The sequence below is a fragment of the Balaenoptera borealis genome (assembly GCF_965194805.1).
Source record: "Balaenoptera borealis genome assembly, chromosome: 11".
In the NCBI taxonomy this organism is placed as follows: Eukaryota; Metazoa; Chordata; class Mammalia; order Artiodactyla; family Balaenopteridae; genus Balaenoptera; species Balaenoptera borealis.
Window position 1 is genome coordinate 103,613,701 of NC_138868.1, and position 24,470 is coordinate 103,638,170.

The following is a 24,470-nucleotide window of genomic DNA, read 5'->3' on the forward strand; positions in this document are numbered from 1 at the left end:
ACAGTAGAGGCTGCGGGTCCGAGCTCCCTGCTAACCCGGCTGCCCACCTTTCCCTGCAGGTACCGAGGCTTCATCCTGCTGATTACCTTCTTAATCTACACCTGTTATCACATGTCCAGGAAGCCCATCAGTGTCGTCAAGGTGAGGCTGGCCTGGGGGTGAGGAAGAAAGCAGGAGATGCTGGGCCCCAGCAGAAATACACTTCCGTAGAACGGTCTGGAACTTGGCGTATAACCATCCTTGTTCCCTTACCTTGGTCACTGAGCCTGCTCCTTCCCCCCGGCAGAGTCCCACTTTTAGCGGTTCTTTTTTCCCAGGAGAGTTTCCTGGGTTTAATCACCAAGACGGTGGTGTCGGGGGCTGCGGGTGGAGCCAGAGAGCAGACACCCTGGGCCCTGTGTCTACCCTGCTCGTAGACCCCCCTTGCCCTTCACCGAGGCTCTGCTGTGGCCACTTGCCCCTGGAGCCAGTTCTTGCCGGAGGAGGGACCGTGGGGTCCAGTCGAGGGGGGCAGCGGGGCTGGTGTGTTGGAGGCTGCTTGCTCCTTTCGGGGCCACAGGATGCTCCCTGACCTGTGCGCCCATGGCTTCTCCAGAGCCGTCTGCACCGCAACTGCTCAGGGATGATCCAGCCCATCAACGACACCCACAGCCTCAACGACACCACGTGGTGCAACTGGGCCCCATTTGGTAAGAGCGGGACAAGCTGTCCTTCCCCACACCCCACTCCCCCTACCCAGGAGAGGGTCGTCCGGGGCCGGAAAGGGCTTCTTGCAGGGGCGTCCATGCAGCCGGCCAGCTTTCTGTCTCTCCCGTCGGCTTTCAGATCAGAGCAACTACAAGGAGCTCCTGGGGGCGGTGGACAACGCCTTCCTCGTGGCCTACGCCGTCGGTATGTTTATCAGGTGAGAGAGAGGCAGAGCCTGTGACCTCCCGGAGTAGAACCGTTCAGAGCTGCTGTCTCCCCTTGGCCAACCTGGGGGCAGCAGGGTCAAAGGGAAAAGCTGGTGGCTCCCCCAGGCGGACATGAGACAAGACGTCCCCACGTCCTGTCAGCCCGTAGCCAGCGTGCTCCGCGGTTACCGAGCCTGCTGCCTCACCTGGCCAACTCCCGCTTTTGGTAATTCTTTTTCCTGGAAAGGCTTTCCTGGATGTCCTTTCGAGTTTATTCACTCAGATGGCAGTGTCAGTGGTGTGGCTGGAAAATGGTTTGTCCTGGCCCGGGGTCCTTCAAGGGTAGCCCTGGATGCTAGGAAAACCCCAGCACGGCTTTTACGTAGCAAGCATGATGTTTGCTCCCAGGAATCAAAGATGACTAAGGCAGGGTACCACCTCCAGTGAGCTCACGGCCTAGTGGAGTGACTGATAACGTCAGCAGCTAGTTATAAAACAGTGTGGTGGTTCCCAGACAGGTGGTTTCATACGGGGCACTCTGGGGGCTCCGAGGGGCCGCTTAGTGTGAGCCGGGATTAGAGAAGAGCGGTTGGGGAAGGCTTCCTGGAGGAGATGACACTTGAACTAATGAAGAGGAATTGGGCTTGGCAATGCAGAAATGGCTAGGTGGAGAGAATGGCATGGGCAGAGTAAGGCGAGTGTGAAACAGTATGATCTGGGGGGACAAATAACAGGTTTACCAGAGTGTAAAATGCAGGAGATGGGGCTGAAGAATGAGGTCATTGTGTACCAGGCTGTGGGCACAGGAGAGCCTCTGAAGGGTGGCATGTTCAGATTAACACGTCAGACAGATTGCTGTGAGGGTGACGGAAGGTAGATTTGAGGGAGAGTAGGACTGAGTACCAGGTCATGCTAAGGAACAGATTTGATAATAGCTCAGCTGAGCTTTGAGCAATGCCTGAGTTAGAACAGTAGTAATAGAGATGAAAAAGAAACGACGCACTGGAGAGAAGTAAGTAAAAGGTACACAGGTCTTGGAGGTTGCTTGTGAAGGGTGGGACGGAGAGGCAGGAAACTGAGGTAGCCCCGCGGTTTCTGGCTTGAGTGGCCAAACGTGGTGGCGACATCCACTCAGATGAGGGGCACGGGACACGGGGCAGGTTGGGGGGCGGAGGCAGAGGAGTTCTGTTTTTGGAGTTGTTGAGTGGCAGTTGTTTTGGGGAGCATCCAGTCAAGATGTCTGGAAGGCATCTGGATATGATCGTGACGCTCTGGGGGAGAGTTCAGGGCTGTAGATATGCAGCTGGGCTGTGTAACATATATATAGGTGGTAGTTAAAACCATAAAAGTGATGCAAGAGAAAATGCATGAGAAGGACTGGTCAGCCAAGGGGGGAGGCAGATGGACCACGGTGACCTCACAGAGGCCACGGAGAGCGCACTTCAAGGTGCTTGGTCAGCAGCGTCAAATAAAGCAGAGGAGCCCAGTGAGTGGAGGACCGAGGGTGTCCCTGGCGTGTGGCAACACAGAGGTGGTCACCTCAGCAGAGTCGTTTCAGTGGATTTGGTGGGGGGAGCGGCGGAGAGAGAGGAGGCAGAGAGCCGAAGGGCGCAGGTAGCAGAGAGTACCGTGGATCCAACTCTCTCTCCTGCAGTGGCATTTTTGGGGAGCGGCTCCCCCTCCGTTACTACCTTACAGCCGGAATGCTGCTCAGCGGCCTTTTCACCTCGCTCCTCGGCCTGGGGTATTTCTGGAACATCCACGCGCTCTGGTACTTTGTTCTTATCCAGGTACGAGCCTTCGCCTTGCACTCAGGCCTCTGTTCCCGGCACAGAAAGATGGTAGAGGCTGCAGGTCCTACCCAGCCGCCCCAGGTCCCGGCGCATCCAGCCCTGTGCTCCTTTATCACGATGCGGGGTCCCATTGCCCATTGCCCATTGCCCATGCTCAGCCTCGTGGGCTCAGTGAGTTTGCGCTGAGCGTCACCCTGAGGTCCGTGGAGGTGCCTGCGAGGCCTGGTCTCTGCCGTGGGGATCTGGGGCCACAGGAGAAATCAGCTGGTGGGTTAGGGGGTGCGTGCACGCAGGTGAAGGAAGGGGGTGCGTAGTGTGCGCTGCGGAGAGGCCCCCATCCCAGAGGCTGCACCGCTCAGCCCAGGCCTGTCCCGCCTCCCTCCTCCCTCCCTGCAGATCTGCAACGGACTCGTCCAGACCACGGGCTGGCCCTCCGTGGTGACCTGCGTGGGCAACTGGTTCGGGAAGGGGAAGTGAGTGTGATGGGGCAGGAGGGTGGGCGGCACCTGGGGGGCTGGGCTGGTGGGTCCCTCGTGGCCCCTAATGTGATTTCAGGGTCAAAGATTAGAAACTTGCCTCCATCTTGCTGACTTTCACAGGCCGAGATACACATGTTTTAGTGACTAAAAGCAGTACTGATTTTCTCATTGCTAAGGTTTTGATCCTTAAAACCTGCAACCTCAGTTATGCTTTTTTCCTCTTAATAGATGAATTTCCATTTTGCGTGAAGACAAAAACGAAGCCTATAAAATTGTGTGTTTGTATACACACACACACATATATATATGTTTGTGTGTATATATATATATACATACATATATATATATATATATATATATTTTTTTTTTTTTTTCCCTTGAACTGGCTTTTGTGCAAAAAACAGTTTCTTTAGGGCAGGGTTTCTCAACCCTGGCACTATTGACATATGGGGCTGGATAATGCTTTGTTGTGGGACCGTCCTACACAGTGTAGGGTGTTCAGCAGCCTCTACCCCTAGATGCCACTAGCGCACCCACAGCTGGGACCGTCACAACTCTCCAGATAGTGCCTGTGTCCCCTGGGGGCAGAGTCACCCCTGGTTGAGGACTTCAGAGTTACGGCCTTAGGGCAAGAGAAGAAAGGGGTGGGGCTCTGGGCCCTGGGGCAGCAGGAGCCAGAGTGCTTGCTCAGGGAGCGGCTGGGGAGCGGGACCCCCGGCCTTGCTGTCACTCCCTTGACACCAGCAAACCCTCCCGCTCCTCCCTGAGTGGGGTCTTCAGCTCGGAGGCTGCAGGCAGCCAGCTTTTTGCACTTGGTCGGGCGGTCGCCAGGAGCCCTGTGCTTCTCTTCTTACTTTTCCTGTTCTTCTCTACCTCCCTCCCTCCCTCCCTCCCCTCCAGGCGGGGGCTCATCATGGGCATCTGGAATTCCCACACATCCGTGGGCAACATCCTGGGCTCCCTGATCGCCGGCATCTGGGTGGATGAGCAGTGGGGCCTGTCCTTTGTGGTGCCCGGCGTCATCACCGCCATCATGGGCCTCATCACCTTCTTCTTCTTCATTGAATGTGAGTGGAGCCCTCCCTCCTCACAGGGCCGGAGCCGAGCCTCCCGGTTAGGCCCTGGGAGAAGGCGGCTGGTAGCGTGGGATCGCGGGGCTGGAGCCACAGATGTGTGACTTGGGACAGACAACCTCTCTGAGCCTCAGTTTTCTCATGTGTGACATAAGTATAACAACGCCTGCTTCGCTGGGCTGTTGAGCGTTCCCGTGAGATGTGTAGTCAGGACGCCTGGCAAACGCTGGCTCTTCTGAGACTGAGGAGGGAAAGGTGGGGTGGACCTCTCCGCGTTTGCTGCCTCTTCCCAGCTCCCTGACAGACGGGCCAGGGAGTCAGGGCCATGGTCACCTGTAGCAAGAGAACGAAAGTCCACGAGGCAGTAGTGACACAACTTACTGTTAGGAGACCCAGACCTCGAAGGTGGTCTCCGGAGCCCCGGTTCCATGCTCCCTTGTGCTGGAAAGTCAACTCACCCCCTTTGAGGAGGGGTGGGGACCGCACGCCATGCAAGGTGAGGGCCTGGCCTGTTGGGAAGCTTCTTAGAAGGTTTTTCTTTCAGACCCAGAAGACGTGGGCTGCTCCCCACCTCAGCACCATGTGAGTGTGGCCCCCAGTCCCGTCCCTGCCCTCCACTCCACCCGGGGGCTGGTCCCAGGGAGGCCTGGGGAGTTGGAGGAGGGGCCCGTGTGCCCACGGTTACTTCACAGGCCCTTGCGTGAGGGCCAAAGTCATGCCCTTGGGTGGCTCCCCCACAGCCTGACGGGCCTGGCAGGAGGTGAGTCCAGTGCCGGAGGGGGACACATACCTCCTCCAGCGTGGCAGCCCCTACCTCGCACGTGGGCTGTCCCTCCAGCTGGTGGGAGGGAGGTGGTATGTGGACGTGCCCACAGCAAGGGCTCTCCTCTGCTCAGGGTGGGCTGGAAGAGAACGTGGACGACGCTGAGGACCCTGGCAGTGGGCCCCACTCTAACAGAGAGAACGGCCTGGAGTCTGCTGTCACCTCCTCCAAGGAGCCAAGCGCTCAGCCCGCTGCCATCAGCTTCTTTGGGGCGCTCTGGATCCCGGTGAGTCCTTTGTGGGCTGGAAGGAGGAGAGAGGCTCTCTAGATTTTTCTGCTGGGTCTCAGGAGATGGGGATGCTCAGGGTGACCTGTGGTTTCCAGCATTTCTTTACATGCAGTGCCTAGGGAGGGCGGCCCACCGGGGGAGGGGAGCATGGGAGGCTCGTCCTGACACAGCATATCCGGGCCGCAGGCGCACTGCTGTTACTGAGGCTGGAGAGGTCCTCGAGGCTGCTTTGTGCGGTGGGCGGTGGGAAGTGCTGGGATGGGGCTCCGCTGACGGACCAAGGATGTCTTGCCCCTGTTTCCATCGCGCCCTCTGTTACGCTCCCCAGGGTGTGGTCGAGTTCTCCTTGTGTCTGCTCTTTGCCAAGCTGGTCAGTTACACCTTCCTCTACTGGCTGCCCCTCTACATCTTCAATGTGGGTGAGTACCCGGGGAAGAGGAGGTGAGGAAGGGAGGGGTCTCTGAGGAGGAAACCTGTCACGTGATGCGTATGACTCCAGGAATAGGCAGGATTTCTGCTGAACCTCTCCTAGGGCAGGAGGGAAATTTTTTTTTCTTTAACGGGAAGCTAAACCTTGCAGACGCACCCCCCCCAACCCAGTCCCTGATTCCAGCCACTTTTCCTCCCTCGGCACTGAGTCGGGGTTAGGAACTCAAAGCTCTGTTCTGCGATCCTCCCTCACTTCTTCTCCAGCCTCAGGTGTAAGAGAAACCCCCCTCCAGGCTGCTTGGCTCATAGATGGGCGGGACCGGAGGGTGCTGGAAACGGTCTGCCTTTTGAGTGCCTCCAGGAGCCCCTTAAGCCTCCCGCAGCCCAAGGAAGAGGGCCTGTAGCCTGGCAGTAAACACTGTTCTCTTCCAAGCAGGGCTGCCGGGAGCCTCGGGGGACTCATGCCCTGTGCCTGGGTCTGCTGGGCTGCCCGCCTTGTGGTCCTCCTCTCCCCTGCCTCCGCCCCTGCCCGAGGATGGGCAGATGAGGAGAGGTCACTCTTGTGGTTGAAAAGGATGTTTATGTTCCCCTGTCCTGGATCTCTGGTTTTCCACACGTGGCGCTACTCTATCAGGGGGCAGCTCCGCCCCCAGAGCCTCAGCGCCTCAGAGCTCCACCAGGGCCAAGGACCGCTCAGCCAGGGCTGCCGGGCTCCCTCCAGGCCCCGTGGGAGGGACGAGGCTGCCCTCCACACGGCATCGTTGCACCGAACAGGATGCGGTGGGGATGAGTCGGGGCCGCGTCTCAGGCTGTAACTCACCCCCCAACCCCGCCCCCGGCCCCATCTGAGGGGCCCCTCTCGACGACGGGGGCAGAGCGCCAGGGCAACCCTGTGGTCACTGACTCTTTGTTCTGTGGCCTTGACGCTGGCTACAGAGTGTGAGTCAAGCTTGAGGGCTGGGCTACAAGTCAAGCTTCTGGGCGTCCCTTTTTCTAATTCTAGGGCGAGGTCTGGGACCTGAGGTCCCCATTTTCCCACGAGCCTCCTTCCTGGCTCTGTTTATAAACAGGGACCTCAAATGGAGGTGACAAGCTTCTGTGGGGACCAGCCGCTCGGTCAGGGGGAGGGCAGGAATGTGGCTGGACAGGCTGAGGCTCAAAGAGAGCAGTTGTGCCCCAGTGGGACAGGGTCCTCAGGGGCCAGATCCCAATGCTTTCATAGAAGGGCTTTTCCGGGAGGTCGAGTTCATCCAACAGGACTGGGGGCCGGAAGGGGCATCCGGTCCCAAACTGCTGCAGACTCACTTGTGACCTTGGCCAATCACTTCTCCATGGCCCCCCACTCCTTCCTCTGAAGATGATACTGGACCAGGTGTCTGCAGGGACGCTCCCAGCGGTGGCCCTCCAGGATGTCTGCCCTGAGCCCCCAGGTCTGAACACATGCTTTTGTTTTCCACAGTTCACTTTAGTGCCAAGGAGTCTGGGGACCTGTCCACGCTCTTCGATGTTGGTGGCATCGTAGGTGAGACCATGCCCTGCTCTGCCTCTAGGCTGCATCCCCCTCTTGTCAGGGTGTAGAAAAAAGGGACGGGTCCAGTGGGATGTGACCTAGGCAGGTGGCATCAGAGGGAAAAGGTGGCATCCTGCCCAGGTGGTCTTCCCGTGAGCAGTGGGTGCGGGGAAGGCTGCGGAGGGAGACACTCAGCTGGCTCTGGGTGCCCAGCCCCGGTTCGCGCTGGGCTGAGTGATGGGGCAGTGCTCGGGGTCCCACGTGCACATTGTGTTCCAGGCGGCATCCTGGCGGGGCTCATCTCTGACTACACCAATGGCAGGGCCACCACCTGCTGCGTCATGCTGATCTTGGCTGCCCCCATGGTGCGTAGAAACTCAAGGGCAAAGTGTGTGTGTGTCGTGGGCCGCTGAACTCTGTGCACGCCCGGGCATCACACGCACACCTGTCTCTTTGTGTGTGTACATCCCTGTGCACGGCCAGGGGAGGAGAAGCCAGGGTCAGCACAGGAAAGAGATCCAGACTGAGAATCTTGGAAAGGGATTCGTGGTTATTTGGCCTTGGTGAGAAGGGGGAGGCCAGCTGCTGAGCTTCTTGACCAAGGAAAGAATAAGTGATTGAGGTTCGATATGAGAGGAGACTTTGGGGGGGCAAAGGGAAATGATAGATTACCACGTATTAGACCCTGCATCCCTGGGACACGAAGACCGAGAGGCCTGGGTATGAGAAGGAAAAGGAGAAAGGGGACCTCTGGGGTTCCCAGACTTCTGGGCTCCAGTCTAACGGAGGCAGCCTGTGGGGAAGCCAGGGTGTGTATGACTCTGTCTTCCCCCTTCTCCTCTCTCAGATGTTCCTGTACAACTACGTTGGCCAGAGCGGGATCAGTATCTCCATAGGTGAGGGAGTGGCGCTGCCTTGGGGACACCGCAAGGCTGGCTTGGGGATGTGGGTGGGAGGCTCGGGGAAGTGGAGGTTCTCAGCCTGACGCCTGGGGGACTCGCCCGCTTTGGGGCTGGGGGTGGCGGTGGCCTCTCCTCTCTAACTGGGCCGTCTCCATCACCACGTCAGTAATGCTGCTTATCTGTGGAGCCCTGGTCAACGGCCCTTATGCCCTCATCACCACTGCTGTCTCGGCTGACCTGGTAAGCGGAGCCACCTTGGGGACTGGCCAGGGCCTCTGCCTCCAGGCCCATCTTCCCCACGTCTTTCCCCCTCCCCCAGCCTGCAGAGACGAGATCCTCAAAGTCCTTCAGAATCCTTCGTCGGCCCCCCTTTGCTCCCAGCTCCAAGCCCCCAGCGCTGCCTTTCCCTGAGCCCGTCCCTCTCCTGGTCCTGGTCCTGGTCCTGGTCCTGCTCGGTGCCGCCTCCTGGTTCAGGCCTCCCCACTCTGCTCTCTCTCCCCAGGGCACGCACAAGAGCCTGAAGGGCAACGCGAAGGCGCTCTCCACCGTCACGGCCATCATCGACGGCACTGGATCCATAGGTCTGTGACTCTGGCTCTCAGCTCTCGGCAGCTGAGCCCCGAGCCTGGTCTCGGGCGCGCGCTTGGGACGCTGCCCTCGTGCGGGCAGGGAGGGCCAGGGTCCCTGGTCCAGGGCCCTTCTCTCATGCTGTGCTCCACACAGGTGCGGCTCTGGGGCCTCTGCTGGCCGGGCTCATTTCCCCCACAGGCTGGAACAACGTCTTCTACATGCTCATCACTGCCGACATCCTGGCCTGCTTGGTAAGAGCTGTGGGGCGCACAGATGGGTATGGGGAGGGGCCCTGTCCTGCGGGGCTGGAACCCTGGAAAGTTCAAAAGTGGTCCGAAGTGTCGGCCATCCAGGGCTTTGCTCGGAACCACTCTGCGTCCCATGGGTGGACCCCTACGGAGTGACGCTGTGAGCCAGCCCGGCGGTCACCTAGGGCTGGGGACCAGCCACGTGCTCCACGCTGATTGTCGCCTTCCCTCGCCTCAGCTCCTCTGCCGGCTGGTGTACAAAGAGATCCTGGCCTGGAAGGCATCCCTGAGTAGAGACAGAGGGTAAGTCCTGCGGAGGGAGAGCCGGAGCCCTGCCTGCCCGGCCTCACGTCTCCCGGGAGTCAAATCCAGCGCTCAGTTGCTCTGCACCAGTCTGAGCCTAGCTCCAGCCCAGACCTCAGGAACTCGGAGCCGATGCTGCGCGTGCTCCGGGAACCCCTCCCTGGCCCCCGGCCCCACTAACCTGTCCTCTGTTATCCCCATGTGTCTCCATAGCTCTAGTGTGGCCCTAACCCACGCGCGGTAGTATTTTCCTCAAGTCCCGTGACTTTGTGAGTATTTTCTTCAAGTCTGTTAACTCCTGTGCCCTTAGAGCGCATGCAAAGCCTCTCTCCTTCAGTGTGATTTTTCTGACTTTCGCTTTTTCCTTGGGGGCCAGTTCCAAAGACTCTGAGTCTGGGCGGAGTGTGGTGCTGGGGAAGTGTTTCCTAAGGGGCCGGAGCTGCTGTGAAGGTCGGCAGCCTCTCGTCCTTAGGGAGAGCGATAGGGCTTTGGACGCAGACCCCGGGACAGAGCGGGCAGCATCCAGGGAAATCGTTTTCCCTCTGAACTTGGACGCTGAGCCATCTGTGCCTCCGAAGTTCAGAAGCCAAGGGCATCTGGCCCCTCTGCCTGGGGTGTGCAGACAGAAGCGGCTACCAAGCAAAGCCTCTGGAGCAAAACCCAAAGCTGGCCTGCTGTGCTGTCTGCCTGTTGCCCAGAGGTGGCGGGTGTGGAGGCCGCGCAGATAGGCTCGCGGCTGAGGCAGGGCGCTAGAGGCTGGGCTGCGCGGCTGGTGCTGGGCTTGGCAATGTTCTCTCGTGGCCTTTCTGGCTCTCCTTAGGAAGCTCTTGCTAATGAGAAGCTGCCGGAGCGATGGACCTGGTCTGGATGGTAGATGTGAGGAAGAGCCCACTGGGGTCATGGTAACCAGCACCGTGTCTGGGGGAGAACTTCCCTTTGAGGACGGCGTCGTCCGGGTTCAGGGGGAGACGAATGCAGGGCAGGAGGCATTAGCGGATCCGTGCCCTGCCCTGGAGGGGGAGCAGGGCGGGCACCTCACGTGCCCAGTGCTCCCTCCACCTGCCGTCCGCAGGCCAGGCCTGGGGGGGGACGCTGGGAGGAGAGGAAGTGATGCAGAAAGGGAAGAGTGAGTGCGCAGTAAGCGTCTGCTCTGGGCGTGAGCTGAGTCTGTCTGTAGCTGTACTGGCTTCCCTCTCAGCAGCCTTGAGAGGTAGATGTTCTCACTTAGAGGTGAGAGAACAGAGGCTCGGAACTCATGGAACATACCTCAGGCCTTTAGCTAGTCCCAGCAGAGCCTGAGTTTGACCCCAGGTGTGCGGGGTTGGCTTCTCTCTGCATCCTCAGCGGGTCCTTCTCTCAGGAAGGCCTGTGTGGGAGAAGCAGAGTCACTTGCTTGGGCAGAGGGAGCTCGGGGCTTGAAACCAGAAATGCTGGACCATCCTGGCTTCTCTGCTCACCTGCTTCTATAGAGCTTTGGGCATCTTCTCTGAATGTCCGCGTCCTTGTGTGTCAAATGGGGATGCTCGTTTCTAAATACCTGGTAGGGCTGATCTCAGGCTGCGACAAGCTGGGTATGTGGTACTGCTTTGCAGAGTGGTCAAACGCGGTACAGACATTGTAACGTTTTTCACATTATTCTGGCTTGGTGTTCCCTGCTTGCTGAAGAGGTGACAGGGAGCCCTAATCATAGTGAACGGGATGAAAGGCAATTATTAAGGGACCCTCGGGACCCGCCTTCCCCGTCCCCACCGTTGGGGCAGGAGCTTGCTAACCCCTGTCTCACTTTCTCTTCCATTGCCTCTCTGCTCCTCACGCAGGTATAGAGAAATGTGAGGACCCGATCGCAGCAGAAACTTGGAGGGCCCTCGCCGGGTCCCACAGTTCCCCCCCACAGATGGCTGAGGCAAAGCCTCTGGACCCAACACCAGCCAGCCCAGCCCACGAGGCTTCCACGGGCTAGGAGACTCTCTACCAGCAGGGGACCACCAAGCTTGAGGCCACGGAAGACTCAAGGGCCTTGTGGGAGGACGGAGGGGATGCAAAGTGCCCACTGAACTAAGGCACCTTGAGACCAAAAATTGAGGAGGCAGCTCCGTGTGATCAATGGACCAGTTTAGTATAGGGTCACTTACAGGGTGGAATCGGGATTGGGGTCAGGTGGACGGCGGTCTGGGAGTGCTCCACACCACCAAGGGGCCATCAGGACAATTTTATAGTTAACCTGGGGCAGGGGGGCGGGTACTTGGAAACAGGACATGCATTCTTAAGATTTATGAATGGGTAACTAGTCTCGTGGCTGCCGGGAATACGTCAGGGGAGGTTTTCATCATTGTTTGGGGACTAACAGAGCATAGAGGCTGCCTGGTCCTAAAGATTATTAAACAGTATCTATTAACTGCAAAGCCCTTGATGACAGAGAAGTGATTTACCACACAGTATACAGTCCTGGGCAGGGGAGCAGAAGGAGAGGAGGAGCTGTGAGGGCCCCGAAGGCGTCAGTTACCCTGCCAGCGATGAAGGCCTGAGCTCTGGAGGCCGCCAGCGGAAGGGATCAGGGCTAAGCGGCGTCCGCATTTTGGTACAAGAAGGGATATGCTCAGACTCTTGCTTGTTCAGATTCCAAGACAGAAGGCAGAGGTTCAGCAGGGCCACGGCCTGGAAAAAGCGCGTCTCCCCTTCTCACGTTAAACGTGAGCCTCTGTAATCAGCCTGAGCCTAGAAGCGCTATTTCAGAACCACCCGGCCTCTCTTTGTCCCTTTGTCCACAAGCCAGTTTTCTCCGTGTGTTTCCCCACGTTGGCACTCCTCCATCTACCCTCCATTTGATCCTGTTTCTAACTCCTGACCCATTTTGATTAAAGCATTATTGCCGTATCCTCCAGGGCAGGCCTAGGGAGAGACAGGGGAGGCGTCACTCCCGACTGTGGGGGCCCCTTGCCTGCTCTCATCCCAGCCCTCTGTGTCCCCAGGGAAGATGACTTGTCAGGGCGGTGCTGTAGGGGAAGGGTGGGGCGGAGGGCATGACCAAAGAAGTACCAGTTACGTTATTAAATATTTTGCTAATGAAATGCCAGTGGTTGCCGAGTGCTCACTGTCTGCCAGCTCTGCTCTGGGAACGGAGTAGGTAGTGGACACAGAAAAAGGACTGACACCCAAAGCACAGGCACCGGGGTGACGTGACTAGCAAGGAGGGCGGGTACTGCCGGCTTCGTTCAGGCAGCTGTTCCGTGTGCAGCTCGCGGGCCCCCTGCAGCTGGCCTCCTCTCCCGGGTGTTCTGGCCGCCCCAAACCCTTGGATCTGCCAGGCCAGCGCTTGGCATTTCTGTCTGCCCTCTGAAGCTGCCCATTAGCCCCGATACAGATGTCACCAGCTGTGCCTGTGCTCGTCCTGTCAGGGCTCACGTGGGCCGCTGGGGCAGCGTCCCAGGGCCACAGGGTGGTGTGCTGGGGTGCTGACCACTGGCGTGCCCAGAGGAGGCAGTCGTGAGGACACTGAGGACCCGCGGGCGAGCCTGTGGGCAGTTCACGGGCCGGATACAACTCCCTCCCCGCTGAGACAGGTTGTACACACGCCAATGGTGACAAATAGCAAGTCTCAAAGTGCCCGAGACCCACTCTGGCTTTAAAAGCAGGAGCCACTTGGGATGTCTAAGTCCTCAGGCCCCCAGGGCGGAGCTGCAGCTCAGGTTCAAGAATGCGTCTCTCCAGATCAGGTTTACCTGGGGCTTCCCTGGTGGCGAAGTGGTTAAGAATCCGCTTGCCAATGCAGGGGATACAGGTTCGAGCCCTGGTCTGGGAAGATCCCACATGCCATGGAGCAACTAAGCCCGTGCGCCACAACTACTGAGCCTGCGCTCTAGAGCCCGCGAGCCACAACGACTGAGCCCGTGTGCCACAACTACTGAAGCCCGCGTGCCTAGAGCCCGTGCTCCGCAACAAGAGAGCCCACGCACTGCAATTAAGAGTAGCCCCGCTCACCACAACTAGAGAAAGCCTGCGCGCAGCAACAAAGACCCAACACAGCCAAAAATAAATAAACAAAACGAAACAAACAAACAAAAAGATCAGGTTTACCTGCCAGCAGCACTCAGGGAAGCCACTAGATGGCGCCATCATCCCACAGTAGAGCCCGTGCCGGGGCTCCTTTTCTGCTCCCTGCAGGGAGACAGGCTCACTCGCCCACCCGCTTCTGGGGCAGTGTTGGCAGGGTGTTGTCCCTCCCTGGGCGCTCACTCTGGAGGTCTCTTCCCCAGCCTCACCACTGATGGCTTCGAGCCTTTTCCTCATTAGAAAACAGTAATAACGTTACCTCCCTCAGAGGATCGCTATGAATCAGGGAGACAAGTCAGTGTCAGCGCAAGCCCTGCCCTCAGGGGCTTGTTTAGTTAGGGGATAAGACAGGAACAGGGAAACGTTTAAACAATGCGAGAAAAAACACCAGGGTGGGTGACTCAAGTTGAAAGACATCGCCATCCACTCGTCCAGCCCTGAAGGGACAGGGCTGGCAGGAGGGCAATCCCAGTGGCAATGGAGGAACAGATGTGACCATCCAGAAGGAAGAATGAACGGGAAGGAAGTGAAAATGGACGCGCACCAAGCCCCTAAATGTGTTAGGCCCAGGGACTGGAAAATGAACAGACATTCTCTGGTGCCGGCGGCTCAGTGTGGCGCTAGGGAGATGCACAGGGCGTGTGGGAGCTCGGGAAGGGCCCCAGAAATGAAGGCTGGGGTGTAGGTAGGAGTCCGGGGCCCCGGGCCCTGAGATCTGTCCTTGCACACCTGGGTCCCAGGCCCAGGATCCCTGCCCCGCACCCCATCCCCGCAGCTCTGGGCACTGACTGTCCCTGGAGGCCCAGGACCTGCCCCCTCTCTGGGCCTCGGCACTCACTCGAGGCTAATGCATGAGCATTACGTTAATTAGTTATTCATTTAATTTAACTTCACATTTGGTCTCAATTAAGCTTTAAGTGTTCTTCCTTATAGATGTTACAATAGCACTTGTAATTAAAAAGCAATAACTCTTTGCATGTCTCCTTTAGAGATCCATTGGGAGGCTGGGCTAGTGAGGGGGTGGGGAGAAGCCAAGAAAAGGAAAGCGGCTCTTGGGGGATCTTAGCACTCGGAGGCGGCCACTATGAGTGAAGTCGGGGGAAGTTATCAACACATCATGGGTGTCGGGTGGGCACCCTGAGAACTGGAGAGTGGCACTGGAGCTAATGGGGCAGGCCTCATGCGTGAAGGCGTGGGGTACGGAGAGGATGGAAGAGGGAAGGTAGGAGGCAGTCCTTAGAGGCGGAAGAGGGGCCGGATATGCTGGGGTAGGCAGAATAATGCCCCCTCCTCCAGAGGGGTCCACAGCCTAACTCCCAGGACCGGTGAATGCTATCTTACATGGCAAATGAGACTTGGCAGACGTGGTTAAGGACCACGAGATGGGGAGACTATTTTGGATTGTCAGGGGTGAGCCCAATGTAATCACAATGGCTCCTTACAAATCAGAGGGGGAGGCAAGAGTGTCAGGTGTCAGATTAGAAGATGCTGGCTTAAAAAAATTTTTTTTTAGTTTTTAAATTTAAAATTTTTGGCTGCCACCAAGTGACGTTCCGGGATCTTAGTTCCCCGACCAGGGACCGAACCTGTGTCCTCAGGTTCAGTGAAAGCGGCGAGTCCTAACCACTGGACTGTCAGAAGGTGCTGGCTTTGAAGATGGATGCAGGGCCAAGGAATATGGGCAGCCTCCAGAGGCTGGAAAAGGCAAGGAAACAGGATTCTCCCCTAGAGCCTCCAAAACCTTGATTTTAGCCTCGTGAAACCCATTTTAGATTTCTGACCTCCAGAACTATAATAAATTGGTATTCTTCTAAACTGCTAAGTTTGTGGTAATTTGTTATAGCAGCAATAGGAAACTATTACATGTTCCCAGTGTAAAATGGGGCCAACATCAATATGAAGACAGCAAGACCAAAGAAATCCGCAAAGATTTAAAAAAAAAAGTGGAGAGGATGGCCATGGTGCATTTGGATACCATATAAATGCCACATGTGTAACTACCCGAAGTTCCCTGAAGGCAGGACCTGGGCTAAATGTACACCCTTTACAGTATCCAACGTGTGTGAGGAAAACCAGAAAAATGAACTTTCTCATTCCGTCTGTGGTGCTGGGCCCCAGCTTTGATCCTTGCTGTCATTTCTTAGGTCCCAGGAAACTGAGGCAGGAGGGTGTGTGTCGAGTGGCCTGGGAGTGGGGGGACTGGGGAATATTTTTTTTTTCCTTGAGTAAACAGCAACCAGTGTGGTCTGCTAGAGACAGAGATCGAGAAACAAACACATAATCTTGGCTTGTGGCTCTGATTCTTCCACTGGCGCCTCTGAAAACCAAGCCAAGTACCAAACTTTCTGGGCAGACAGTGCTGAAGAGAGAGCTTGCGGCGTATATCCTTGATACTCAGTCCACAAGCCGCTCCCTCGGTATCTCTAAGCAAAGTCTCACAGCACAGAGACCCCCCCCCCACCCCAAACCAGAGGTGATCAGTGAGGCTGTCCCTGAGGTCCACGTGGCTTCTAACTGTATTGCCCTGGATTCCTGGCCAATTCCTAAGATGCTGGATTTTCCTCGAGACTCAACTGCTTCTCCTTGGTATTCCTTGGTCCCTCCTTTTCCTTTGTTTGCATCTTATGGAGCAACACGATGTAAGGAAGAGAAGAACTGAGACTGCCTGAGTTCAGGTCCTGAGTCCTGTTTAACCCCTAGCTGAGTGATGTCAAGCAAACCACTTCACCCCTCTGTGCCTGTTCCCCGTCTGTGAAATGGGGGTATTAAGAGCACTTATTTCACAGGGTTGCTGTAAGGATTACATAAGTTAACACTTAAGAAGGCACTTAGAAAAGTGCCTCGTACGTGTTTGCTGAATACAATAAAAATTGTGATTTCAGCAAGTGAAGAACAGAATATTCCGAAGTATTGCGTTGGAAATAGAGATGAAAGATTGAACTCTATGGACTACAGCATCCCTTCCAATCCTGAGTTTTTATGCTCCTGTGAGGAGAATCAGCACTTCTCCAGATTCACTTCCATGCGGTTCCCATTCCCATGTCTGGAAACTTGCTCCTATGTAATAAGAGCCAAATACTTGAAGCTTTATGCCAAGAAGTCATGATAAAATGTTTTTTATTTGTACTATAAATGTTAATTAGGAATTCTTTAATGAAACGTTTACCTTTTTTGGATATGGGTCAGGGGAATGGCGCATACAAATAGCTAAGAAGTAGTGTTAGCCAATGTAAAAATAAGGAGTTGTTTGAAAGCCAAAACGGATCCTTAAACTATCTGAGAAATGAAATGTCAGGATCCCGATGCAAAGTGTGAACCTCACTACTAACAAGCTGGGCAACTTTTTAAACCCCTGCATCTCTCTGCCTGTCTCTCATCTGTGAAATAATTGCAGCAGGTTTCTTTACACATGAATAAAAATCAAAGCAAAACAAAACCCTTCAACTGCAGCAGCAACAGGATAGAGCTGACAGAAAAGTTTATGTCTCAGAGAACAGATCAAGAAACGGATTACTTTATGTTAGAATAAAAACATTTAAAAATGATTTGGATGCCTTCATCCCAGGAAGGAGTGAGGAAGACAGCCTGCATGCCTCAGAGCCTCATTCTTGGATGGATTTACTCCACCAGGACCGTGCTTCACACCCAGTGGGAGCACAGTCAATGCTGAGTGAGTGCCCACACCTGCTGTGTGCAGCATGCATGAATGGCAGTGCATTCCCTAGCAACTGAACAGCGTACAATAACTCTGATGAATTCTTAGATTAAATATCCGATACCATGCATCAGGAAAGAATGTTAGCTCTACTTCTGTTTTACCAGTGAGAAATAAAAGGAACTTGTCAAAAAAATTACCTAGTGTGTTCTGCCGGCTTGAGACAGCGCCACCTAGTGGATCAGGCAAACGTCTCCGCTGTGAACGTTGTGGCGTCCTGCTGATGTGGTTTTCGTCAGGATGCAATTTTAAGAGGCTGTGAAATAACCTGTCTTCTTATATGGAAGCCCTGATTCACTCTCCCTCCCCCGCTTCCAGACAGTGGGATCACCACAGTCTCTTTGCCGCGGGATCCCCTCTGGGTGGCACCACCTGCGCTAAGGCCATTGATCAAAGAAGGATGAATGGGACCCTGAGATGATTTGTTTGTATTTAAGGGATGCCCTCTAAGCCCTGTCCCCAGGAAGGCCGTGAGCACAGGGGGTGCCATATTAGCCATTGATTATCGGGGTCCCCCATGTAGAACTCAGTGAAATTCATTTTGTGCCCTCCCAGACTTCTACTTCTTATCCCAACCCTGTGAGGGTTGTTTTCAGGGTTGGACATGACTGCTTGGCATATGAAGGTAGAAAGTGACCCATCATTTATGTCACCACTGCTGGTAGTTACAGGATCTACAGAAGGCAGGCTGAGCTAAAATACCCTTTGTACGAAGCATATTTTTGCCCTTAACACACAAGCCTGTCATTTACATCTGTGTAAAAAAAAAAAAAAAGATTAGCGTACTACTGGCATATAGCATGTACTCAATCAAAGTTCTTTTTCCAACTTGTTTTCTGGTTCTTAATTTTAAGCCAGAAAGTCCTTCTTCAAATAGCTCTAGGGAGCCAGGATGAGACTTCCAAAATGGAACCAGCCTAGAGCCCCTCTAGTTAATAACAAATTTCACTTCACTTAGGTATAAAGTTATACCTAAGCCTGGGCATATACATTTCTCACCAGCTTTGGAGAAAGAACTACGAAGATGAAAGAGATGACAGTAACCCCAAATGGACTCTTATGGTAACCAAGTAAGGGAACAAAGGCCGCCGAATCCTGGAAGAAAAAGAATCCAGAGAGACAGAGCGGCAGGACACACAACTGACGTTTCCATACCCTGCCTCTAATCCCCGAGGAAACCTGAAATATAGAAATGCTGGATTTAGAAGGCTGTGGCCAGGAGTTCGCGGTGAAACCCAGTCCTTTGGCTGCTGTTGCTTGCTTTCTTGGAGCAGCGGGAAGTGACACCATGGCCTTTGTGGAGCCCGGTGTCAGGATATGCGGAGCGCTCCGGAACCGGCACCTGGATATGTCTCCAGGTCATCACACTGAAATAACCTTTTGAACTTTGATTGTCTTTCTTTCCCAAATGATCTTGACCTTGTAACTAACAATTTTTCATAGTATCAAAAAGGACCAAGTTCTTCCGTCTATTGGACAGCAGAAGCCAAAGTGCCTCTTTTCCCAAAATTCATTTACTGAAGTCTTCATTGAAAACCTACTCTAAGCAGATCCCTGTTGCTATTTCCTTTTCAAAAGAGATGGAAAGTCTGAGGTACAGGTGCTAAGAAGACAGCAATATCCCTCTTAAGCTGGTGAGAATCTCTCCCCAGGGGCAATTTTGCAACCCTGTTTCTGGAAGCCAGGACTCAAGGGATTTGTCTTAGTGATGAAGAGATGATCCTCCGATCTTAAGGCAGGAAGGCTGTCAGAACAAGACTCCAAACAATACCTTTCTGCTCATCAGTGACATCAAAGCGAGGGAAAGAACAGGGTCTTGGTTTTCCTGAAGATGGCTCAGTAGGACCGCAGTGGTTTGGCACAGATTGGCTCCAGGATGTGATGGATTAGAACCAAGAAAAGGCTCCCAAGGAAGACGAGAGTGAGGAAAGCCAGCAGGACATAGCGGCCAATGAAAAAGGCATCTACAATCTGGAGAAGGAAACATCAAAAGCGAAATTACTGTCACTTCCGCACCCTGGCTGTGCTCATCTGTAATCTCTGATGAATGGGCCCAGAGTCTGTCCATATTTGTAACTTCCAGTAACATCCTGCCCTGAGTCTACCCTGCAAATGGATAAGAAAGAACCTTTTTCTCAACATGCTGAGCCAGAAACACAAGATAAAGAGAGGCTTAATGAAGTCCAGGGAACAAATGGCTCCATGTAGGAGGTTCACAAACACTCTGAAGACCCTGGACGAGTCCTTTTCTGTTCTGAAATCAGTTCTCTGAAAGAGCTAATGAGAAGCTTGCTTGCTTGGGCTCTGGAAGGCTCATTTGGTGGCTGTCAACCTTTCCTCATGGAAAATTTTAAACATACATAAAGATACGATAGTATAATAAACCCCACACACCCAGGACCCAAGCCCTCCCATCATCAACCCATTGCCAACTCAGGAGATGTCACTTTCAAAATGAAAAGGTGACTCTAAAACTTTCATCAGAAGAGTTCTGAACCCTAACATTCGTAACCCAGCATTCCAAGGGCTGGAGGAAATAGCCATTTTCCTGAGATACTGAAACACGAAGAGGAGAGATAACTTGCCCCAATTCATACAGTTGGCTGCTTGGCAACCAGTCGTACTTGAGGCCCCGAAGCTGTTGGTCTTTGCTGACAGAAACCTATGATTGGTATTGGCCCTGCTTGTCTACTGTTCACAGCCAGAGCTCTGTTTTCCGCAGATCCAAATGGTGCTGCTGAAGTCTGGGCAGGAAAAAGCAGTTTAATCTACAGACTTAAGAGAGCAGCAGCACAAACCAAGTGACTGGGGACTCCACAACTTCCGGAAGCTTTCAGAACCCAGTACCTGAAGAGAACCCAAAATACCTGAAGGGTGACTGTGGCTGACAGAATAACAGCCCTAACATGTACACATCCTCATCTCCAGAAAGTCTGAATATGTTAAATTACATGACAAAGGAGAATTAAGGTTGTAGATGGAATTAAGGTTGCTAATCAGCTGACCTTAAAATAGGGAGATTGGCCTGAACTGTCCAATACAGGTGGCCCTATGTAATCCCAAGGGTCTTTAGAAGTGGTAGAGGGGTGCAGGAGAGAGGGTCAGAGAGAAAGATGTGAGGGTGGAGGCAGAGTCAGAGAGACGTTACTTTGCTGGCTCTGAAGATGGAGCGAGGGGACTGCAAGCCGAGGGTGGCCTCCAGAAGCAGGAAAGGGCACGGAAACATCCTTCCGCAGAACCTCCAGAAAGGAAGACAGCCCTGCCAACCCCTTGATTTTAGCCCAGTGAGGCTGATTTGGGGCTTCTAACCTACGGAACTATATAAGACAGTAAATTTGTGTTGTAAGCCCCTAATTTTGTGGTAATTTGTTACAGCAGCAGTAGGTAACTAATACAGTGGCAATACACAAAGCACCTTTCAAGTCCGAGCTCTGCTGTGATCACTGAGTTCCAAAGACACCAAGAAGGAAAGGGCTGCTCCAGAGATTACCCTAACAGCCAACTTACAACAAAGGTCAGCTTGATGAAAGCGCTTTAACATAACTTTGACCTTGGCTCCAGGACTGAACAAGTCTCTTGCGAGTTGTGTGTTTGCTGGTTCAACGCGGTTCACTTTTTAATTAGCCAATTAGCAGGCTTTGGGTGAGGAAGGCCCAGGCCATGTATTATTGATACAGTATTGAGCCAAGCTGCTGCAGGGGCTGGTGCTCAAAACCTGAAAATGAGATCCTGCTGGCCATGCTGACGAACATATTTTGCTCAAAGCTCATTCTGCTCTCCTGGGTCTGAATCTCATATGACAGAGGAAAGAGGGATTGATTTCAAAACAGTGTTTGCTCTGTGCCCTTCTTCCAATGTCCACATCTGCAGCAATCCAGAAATACGCAGCCTTCATCGCTCTCCCCATTGTAGACAGGAAAACCAGGGTGGGAGCCTGCGCCCCAGCTCACACACACAGTCCTGACACAGTCAGAGTGGTTTTCAAATGTTGACCAAAAAAAAACCTGGCATGTATGAAAATAATTCCTCAGTTTTGTGTGGTAAGTATTATTTCCCTTGGAATTTTCAGAACAAATTTCCTCCCTTTTGCCATGGTCAGTCCTAGATAGAACTGGAAATGTGTGCCGATTTTAGTTCAGGAGTTATGTCATTTTGTGTAGTCTAGTGTCTAGTGTCAAAATAGTCGCCTCTGCACTTGCTGTGAAGGTCCTCGATATTCTGTGGAGTCCCCAACAATGAAGGTTTTGAAGACAGACCTCAGCTTGAATCCTTGCTCTGCCTCTTCCTATACATGTATGACCTTGGGCAAGTTACCCTAACCCCTTCCAGCCTCGGCGTCCTTACCTATGAACTGGGGACACTGACAGCACCTGTGTCATACCACTTAGGGTTGTCCTGAGGTTTACATGAGAGCTTGTCAATAATAGGCTTAGCACAGGACCTGGCACACAGTGATGCCTTAAAAAACATTAGCTGCGGGCTTCCCTGGTGGCGCAGTGGTTGAGAATCTGCCTGCCAATGCAGGGGACACGGGTTCGGGCCCTGGTCTGGGAAGATCCCACATACCGCGGAGCAACTAGGCCCGTGAGCCACAATTACTGAGCCTGTGCATCTGGAGCCTGTGCTCCGCAACAAGAGAGGCCGCAATAGTGAGAGGCCCACGCACCGCGATGAAGAGTGGCCCCCGCTTGCCACAACTAGAGAAAGCCCTCGCACAGAAACGAGGACCCAACACAGCCATAAATAAATTAATTAATTAATTAAAAATTAAAACAAAAAAAACAAAAAAAACATTAGCTGTTATCACCATGACAGCTTAAAAATTAAAACAGAGGAAAGAAGCTGCTCGAAAAAGTAATGGGACACAGGAAGTCAATACTGTGATCAATATCGTAGGGATCGGGGCTTCCCTGGTGGCGCAGTGGTTGAGAATCTGCCTGCCAATGCAGGGGACACGGGTTCGAGTCCTGGTCTGGGAAGATCCCACATGCCGCAGAGCAACTAGGCCCGTGAGCCACAATTACTGAGCCTGCGCGTCTGGAGCCTGTGCTCCGCAACAAGAGAGGCCACGATAGTGAGAGGCCCGCGCACCGCGATGAAGAGTGGCCCCCACTTGCCGCAACTAGAGAAAGCCCTCGCACAGAAACGAAGATCCAACACAGCCAAAAATAAATAAATAAAATAAATAAAATAAATTAAAAAAAAAAAAAAGATTGGAGGGATCTGAGACCAGCTCTGTATGGTAAAGCCAGAGCCCCAGTCAGGAATGAACCAGAATGGGTGGGGTCTAGGAGAGATGATAAAAATCCACGTAGACAGGTAGGTGCTGGGAGATGTGGTTCTAGAAACGACGACCAAAGGGGCTTCCCCAAAGGCTGTTAGTGTTAAATGCACCAATCTCTACGACTCCCACTTTCCAGAGAAAGCCTTCCTCACTGCTTCCTCACTGCTCTTCTCTATGGAAGGTACTCCCTCCTTGCCACAAGTGGAAAAATGCAAACACACGGAGGTGACAATGCATGTCGTCCAGCACCCGAGAGCACTGCCTCGGTGCTGCCCGGGGTGCGCGTTTCCGAGCCGAGGCCACCAGGAGTGGGAGCCTCTTACTCAGGGCAGGCTCTTCCCGCCTGTCTGCCTGACTCCGGCCCTCACACCACGAGGTGGCTTCTGGGCTCACTGCTCGTTCCATTTGATGCAAACTGGAGACGAGAACAGATTAGGCAAACAGCTGCCCGGGGGTGTCGCAAGGGGGCATCGGAAGGACTGTCTCTTCCTGGGGGAGGGGGGAGGGGGTTAAAACTCCCTCTGAGCTCCCCCCATCCTGGTTTCAACTTTACAATTTTTCTAACACACTTCGGCCCTCCTGGCATCAGGGACCATGTGCGGCAGGATGGAGGTCCAGAGCAAGAGAAAGAAGAGACACAACCCAGGATGCAAAACAAAACCCATGGTTTTACCTTCGTCTCGGCCTCAGGGGCGGGGAATTCACTGGCTCGGGGGAACAGCAACAGAACTGCCGTGATGATCAGAGCACCGAGGAACACGAAAATGACGGAGAACCTGGCAGTGATAGACAGAGGGTTAAAAGCACTGTTCGGTCTCCCTTCTAATCAGCTAGGCCGGGACTGGCTCTTCCCTGGGTGGATATCCTGTTTCAGTCCATTAACAGGGCCCAGTGTGCTGCCCACACCGCCCAGGGAATTTAGAAATGTTTTCCCCTTCATCCCAAAACCCTCCTTCCCAGACAGGTACCAGCGGGACGCATTTCTGTTTATTCCTGGGAACTCCAAATTCCTAAGAATGGGAATTGGTAGTTTTTACCTTTGCCTCTGTGCGGTCATGATCGGGAAAAAGCGAAGCAGCCCCGCCCCCCCCAGTGCTGTGTTTTAAACCAGGAAACTTGAGTAAATGATGTAACTTGCTGATTTGTACCTACACTGTCTGGCCAGGGAGTGTGACTCTACGGTGACCTTAGAGTCAGTTTATGGCCTGATTCTTTCTTAAGTCAACGCCAGCCCAAGTCACCTACGACTCTTCAGCGTCCCAGAACCCGGGTCTGGAGCCTCAGGGGCTGGACCCAGTGCCTGCCGTAAATCTCAACAATTAAGAAACACGCACACATACAACCCCAAGAAACTCAACAGGCACCGAAAGCGGATTCCCTTTTCATCCCCTGTGTCCCCCCATCTCCTCAACACTGAGAGCTGACAAACACCACTCCCCTTCTCCTCCCACCTCTGCTTCCGAGCATAAATAACACAGTTAGTGCTTATGATGAAGTGAAAATGCAACTCATTCAAACTGCCAGTAGTTACAACAATGAGCTTCTGAATTCTAAACGTTTCACGAGCGTCAGCGATGGCACTTCCGATCGCTTTTACCTGGGACTGCTGGCTGGAGAGAAGGCCTTACCTAGCTATACCTGAGGCTCTGGACAGCAGCAGACACAGCAGCAGCACTGACACCCAGAGCAGGGCGAGGACGAACACGCCGGCCCCCACGCCCAGCACGGTGCCAGCCATGCAGGGGAGGCAGCGGAGAGCTGCAGGCCTGGACCCCCGGCCCGAGGAGCCGTCCGCCCCCGGTGCTGTGGGTACCGCCAGCCTTCCGTGCGCTCCTGGGTTTCCTGGTGGGCGGTCAGACAAACACAGAAAGTCCCAATTCATTCTGGGGAATTTTTGATGATTGCTGTGGTAGGAGGATTCGTCAGTACAGGTCTTTGGGAATGTCGAGTCCCTTAATAGGAATTAAAAATTTAGAACCTAAACCTTTCTTTTTTGGTGAGGACTGAGAAGCTGCTTTCTGCTCCACGTGGGTCACTTCAAATTCGGAATCTGAGTTTATCTTCCCACAACCTACGAGCTGGATTCTCCCTTGATACAAAACCCTAACCGAGGGCTGTAAAAGGTACCAGGACCCGAGAGCTCCAGGGCCCACGAGAAGTCGAAGCTCT

The 24,470-nt window shown here is 54.0% G+C and overlaps 2 protein-coding genes across 16 annotated transcripts in view; one reads left to right on the forward strand and one right to left on the reverse strand.

Annotated features, from left to right (window-relative positions):
• The window catches only part of SLC37A2 (solute carrier family 37 member 2), a 30,054-nt gene extending 17,734 nt beyond the window's left edge, over positions 1 to 12,320 (forward strand). For 8 of the 11 annotated variants that reach the window (XM_082341019.1, XM_082341021.1, XM_082341023.1 and 5 more), the window contains 18 exons: positions 60 to 141; positions 596 to 689; positions 826 to 904; positions 2,548 to 2,683; positions 3,083 to 3,159; positions 4,066 to 4,232; positions 4,783 to 4,820; positions 5,135 to 5,287; positions 5,619 to 5,709; positions 7,179 to 7,241; positions 7,509 to 7,594; positions 8,077 to 8,125; positions 8,298 to 8,371; positions 8,634 to 8,712; positions 8,855 to 8,952; positions 9,188 to 9,252; positions 9,466 to 9,521; positions 11,070 to 12,320. In XM_082341019.1, coding sequence (XP_082197145.1) covers positions 112 to 141; positions 596 to 689; positions 826 to 904; positions 2,548 to 2,683; positions 3,083 to 3,159; positions 4,066 to 4,232; positions 4,783 to 4,820; positions 5,135 to 5,287; positions 5,619 to 5,709; positions 7,179 to 7,241; positions 7,509 to 7,594; positions 8,077 to 8,125; positions 8,298 to 8,371; positions 8,634 to 8,712; positions 8,855 to 8,952; positions 9,188 to 9,252; positions 9,466 to 9,496 — 1,410 coding nt within the window. In that variant the 5' untranslated portion in view covers positions 60 to 111 and the 3' untranslated portion in view covers positions 9,497 to 9,521; positions 11,070 to 12,320. The remainder of the gene's footprint in view (positions 1 to 59; positions 142 to 595; positions 690 to 825; positions 905 to 2,547; positions 2,684 to 3,082; positions 3,160 to 4,065; positions 4,233 to 4,782; positions 4,821 to 5,134; positions 5,288 to 5,618; positions 5,710 to 7,178; positions 7,242 to 7,508; positions 7,595 to 8,076; positions 8,126 to 8,297; positions 8,372 to 8,633; positions 8,713 to 8,854; positions 8,953 to 9,187; positions 9,253 to 9,465; positions 9,522 to 11,069) is intronic. The other 3 variants (XM_082341026.1, XM_082341024.1, XM_082341028.1) reach the window with 2 other exon arrangements.
• Positions 5,691 to 24,470, reverse strand: part of TMEM218 (transmembrane protein 218) — a gene marked incomplete at its 3' end in the record, with an annotated part of 28,016 nt that continues 9,236 nt past the window's right edge. The window contains exons 2-5 of one of the 5 annotated variants that reach the window (XM_082341069.1): positions 23,930 to 24,143; positions 22,975 to 23,077; positions 10,519 to 10,618; positions 5,691 to 5,818 (exon numbers count right to left, since the gene is read on the reverse strand). In XM_082341069.1, coding sequence (XP_082197195.1) covers positions 10,532 to 10,618; positions 22,975 to 23,077; positions 23,930 to 24,039 — 300 coding nt within the window. In that variant the 5' untranslated portion in view covers positions 24,040 to 24,143. Of the gene's footprint in view, positions 5,819 to 8,958; positions 9,236 to 10,518; positions 10,619 to 16,402; positions 18,989 to 22,974; positions 23,078 to 23,233; positions 23,312 to 23,929; positions 24,144 to 24,470 lie in introns of those variants that run through there. The other 4 variants (XM_082341068.1, XM_082341070.1, XM_082341067.1 and 1 more) reach the window with 4 other exon arrangements.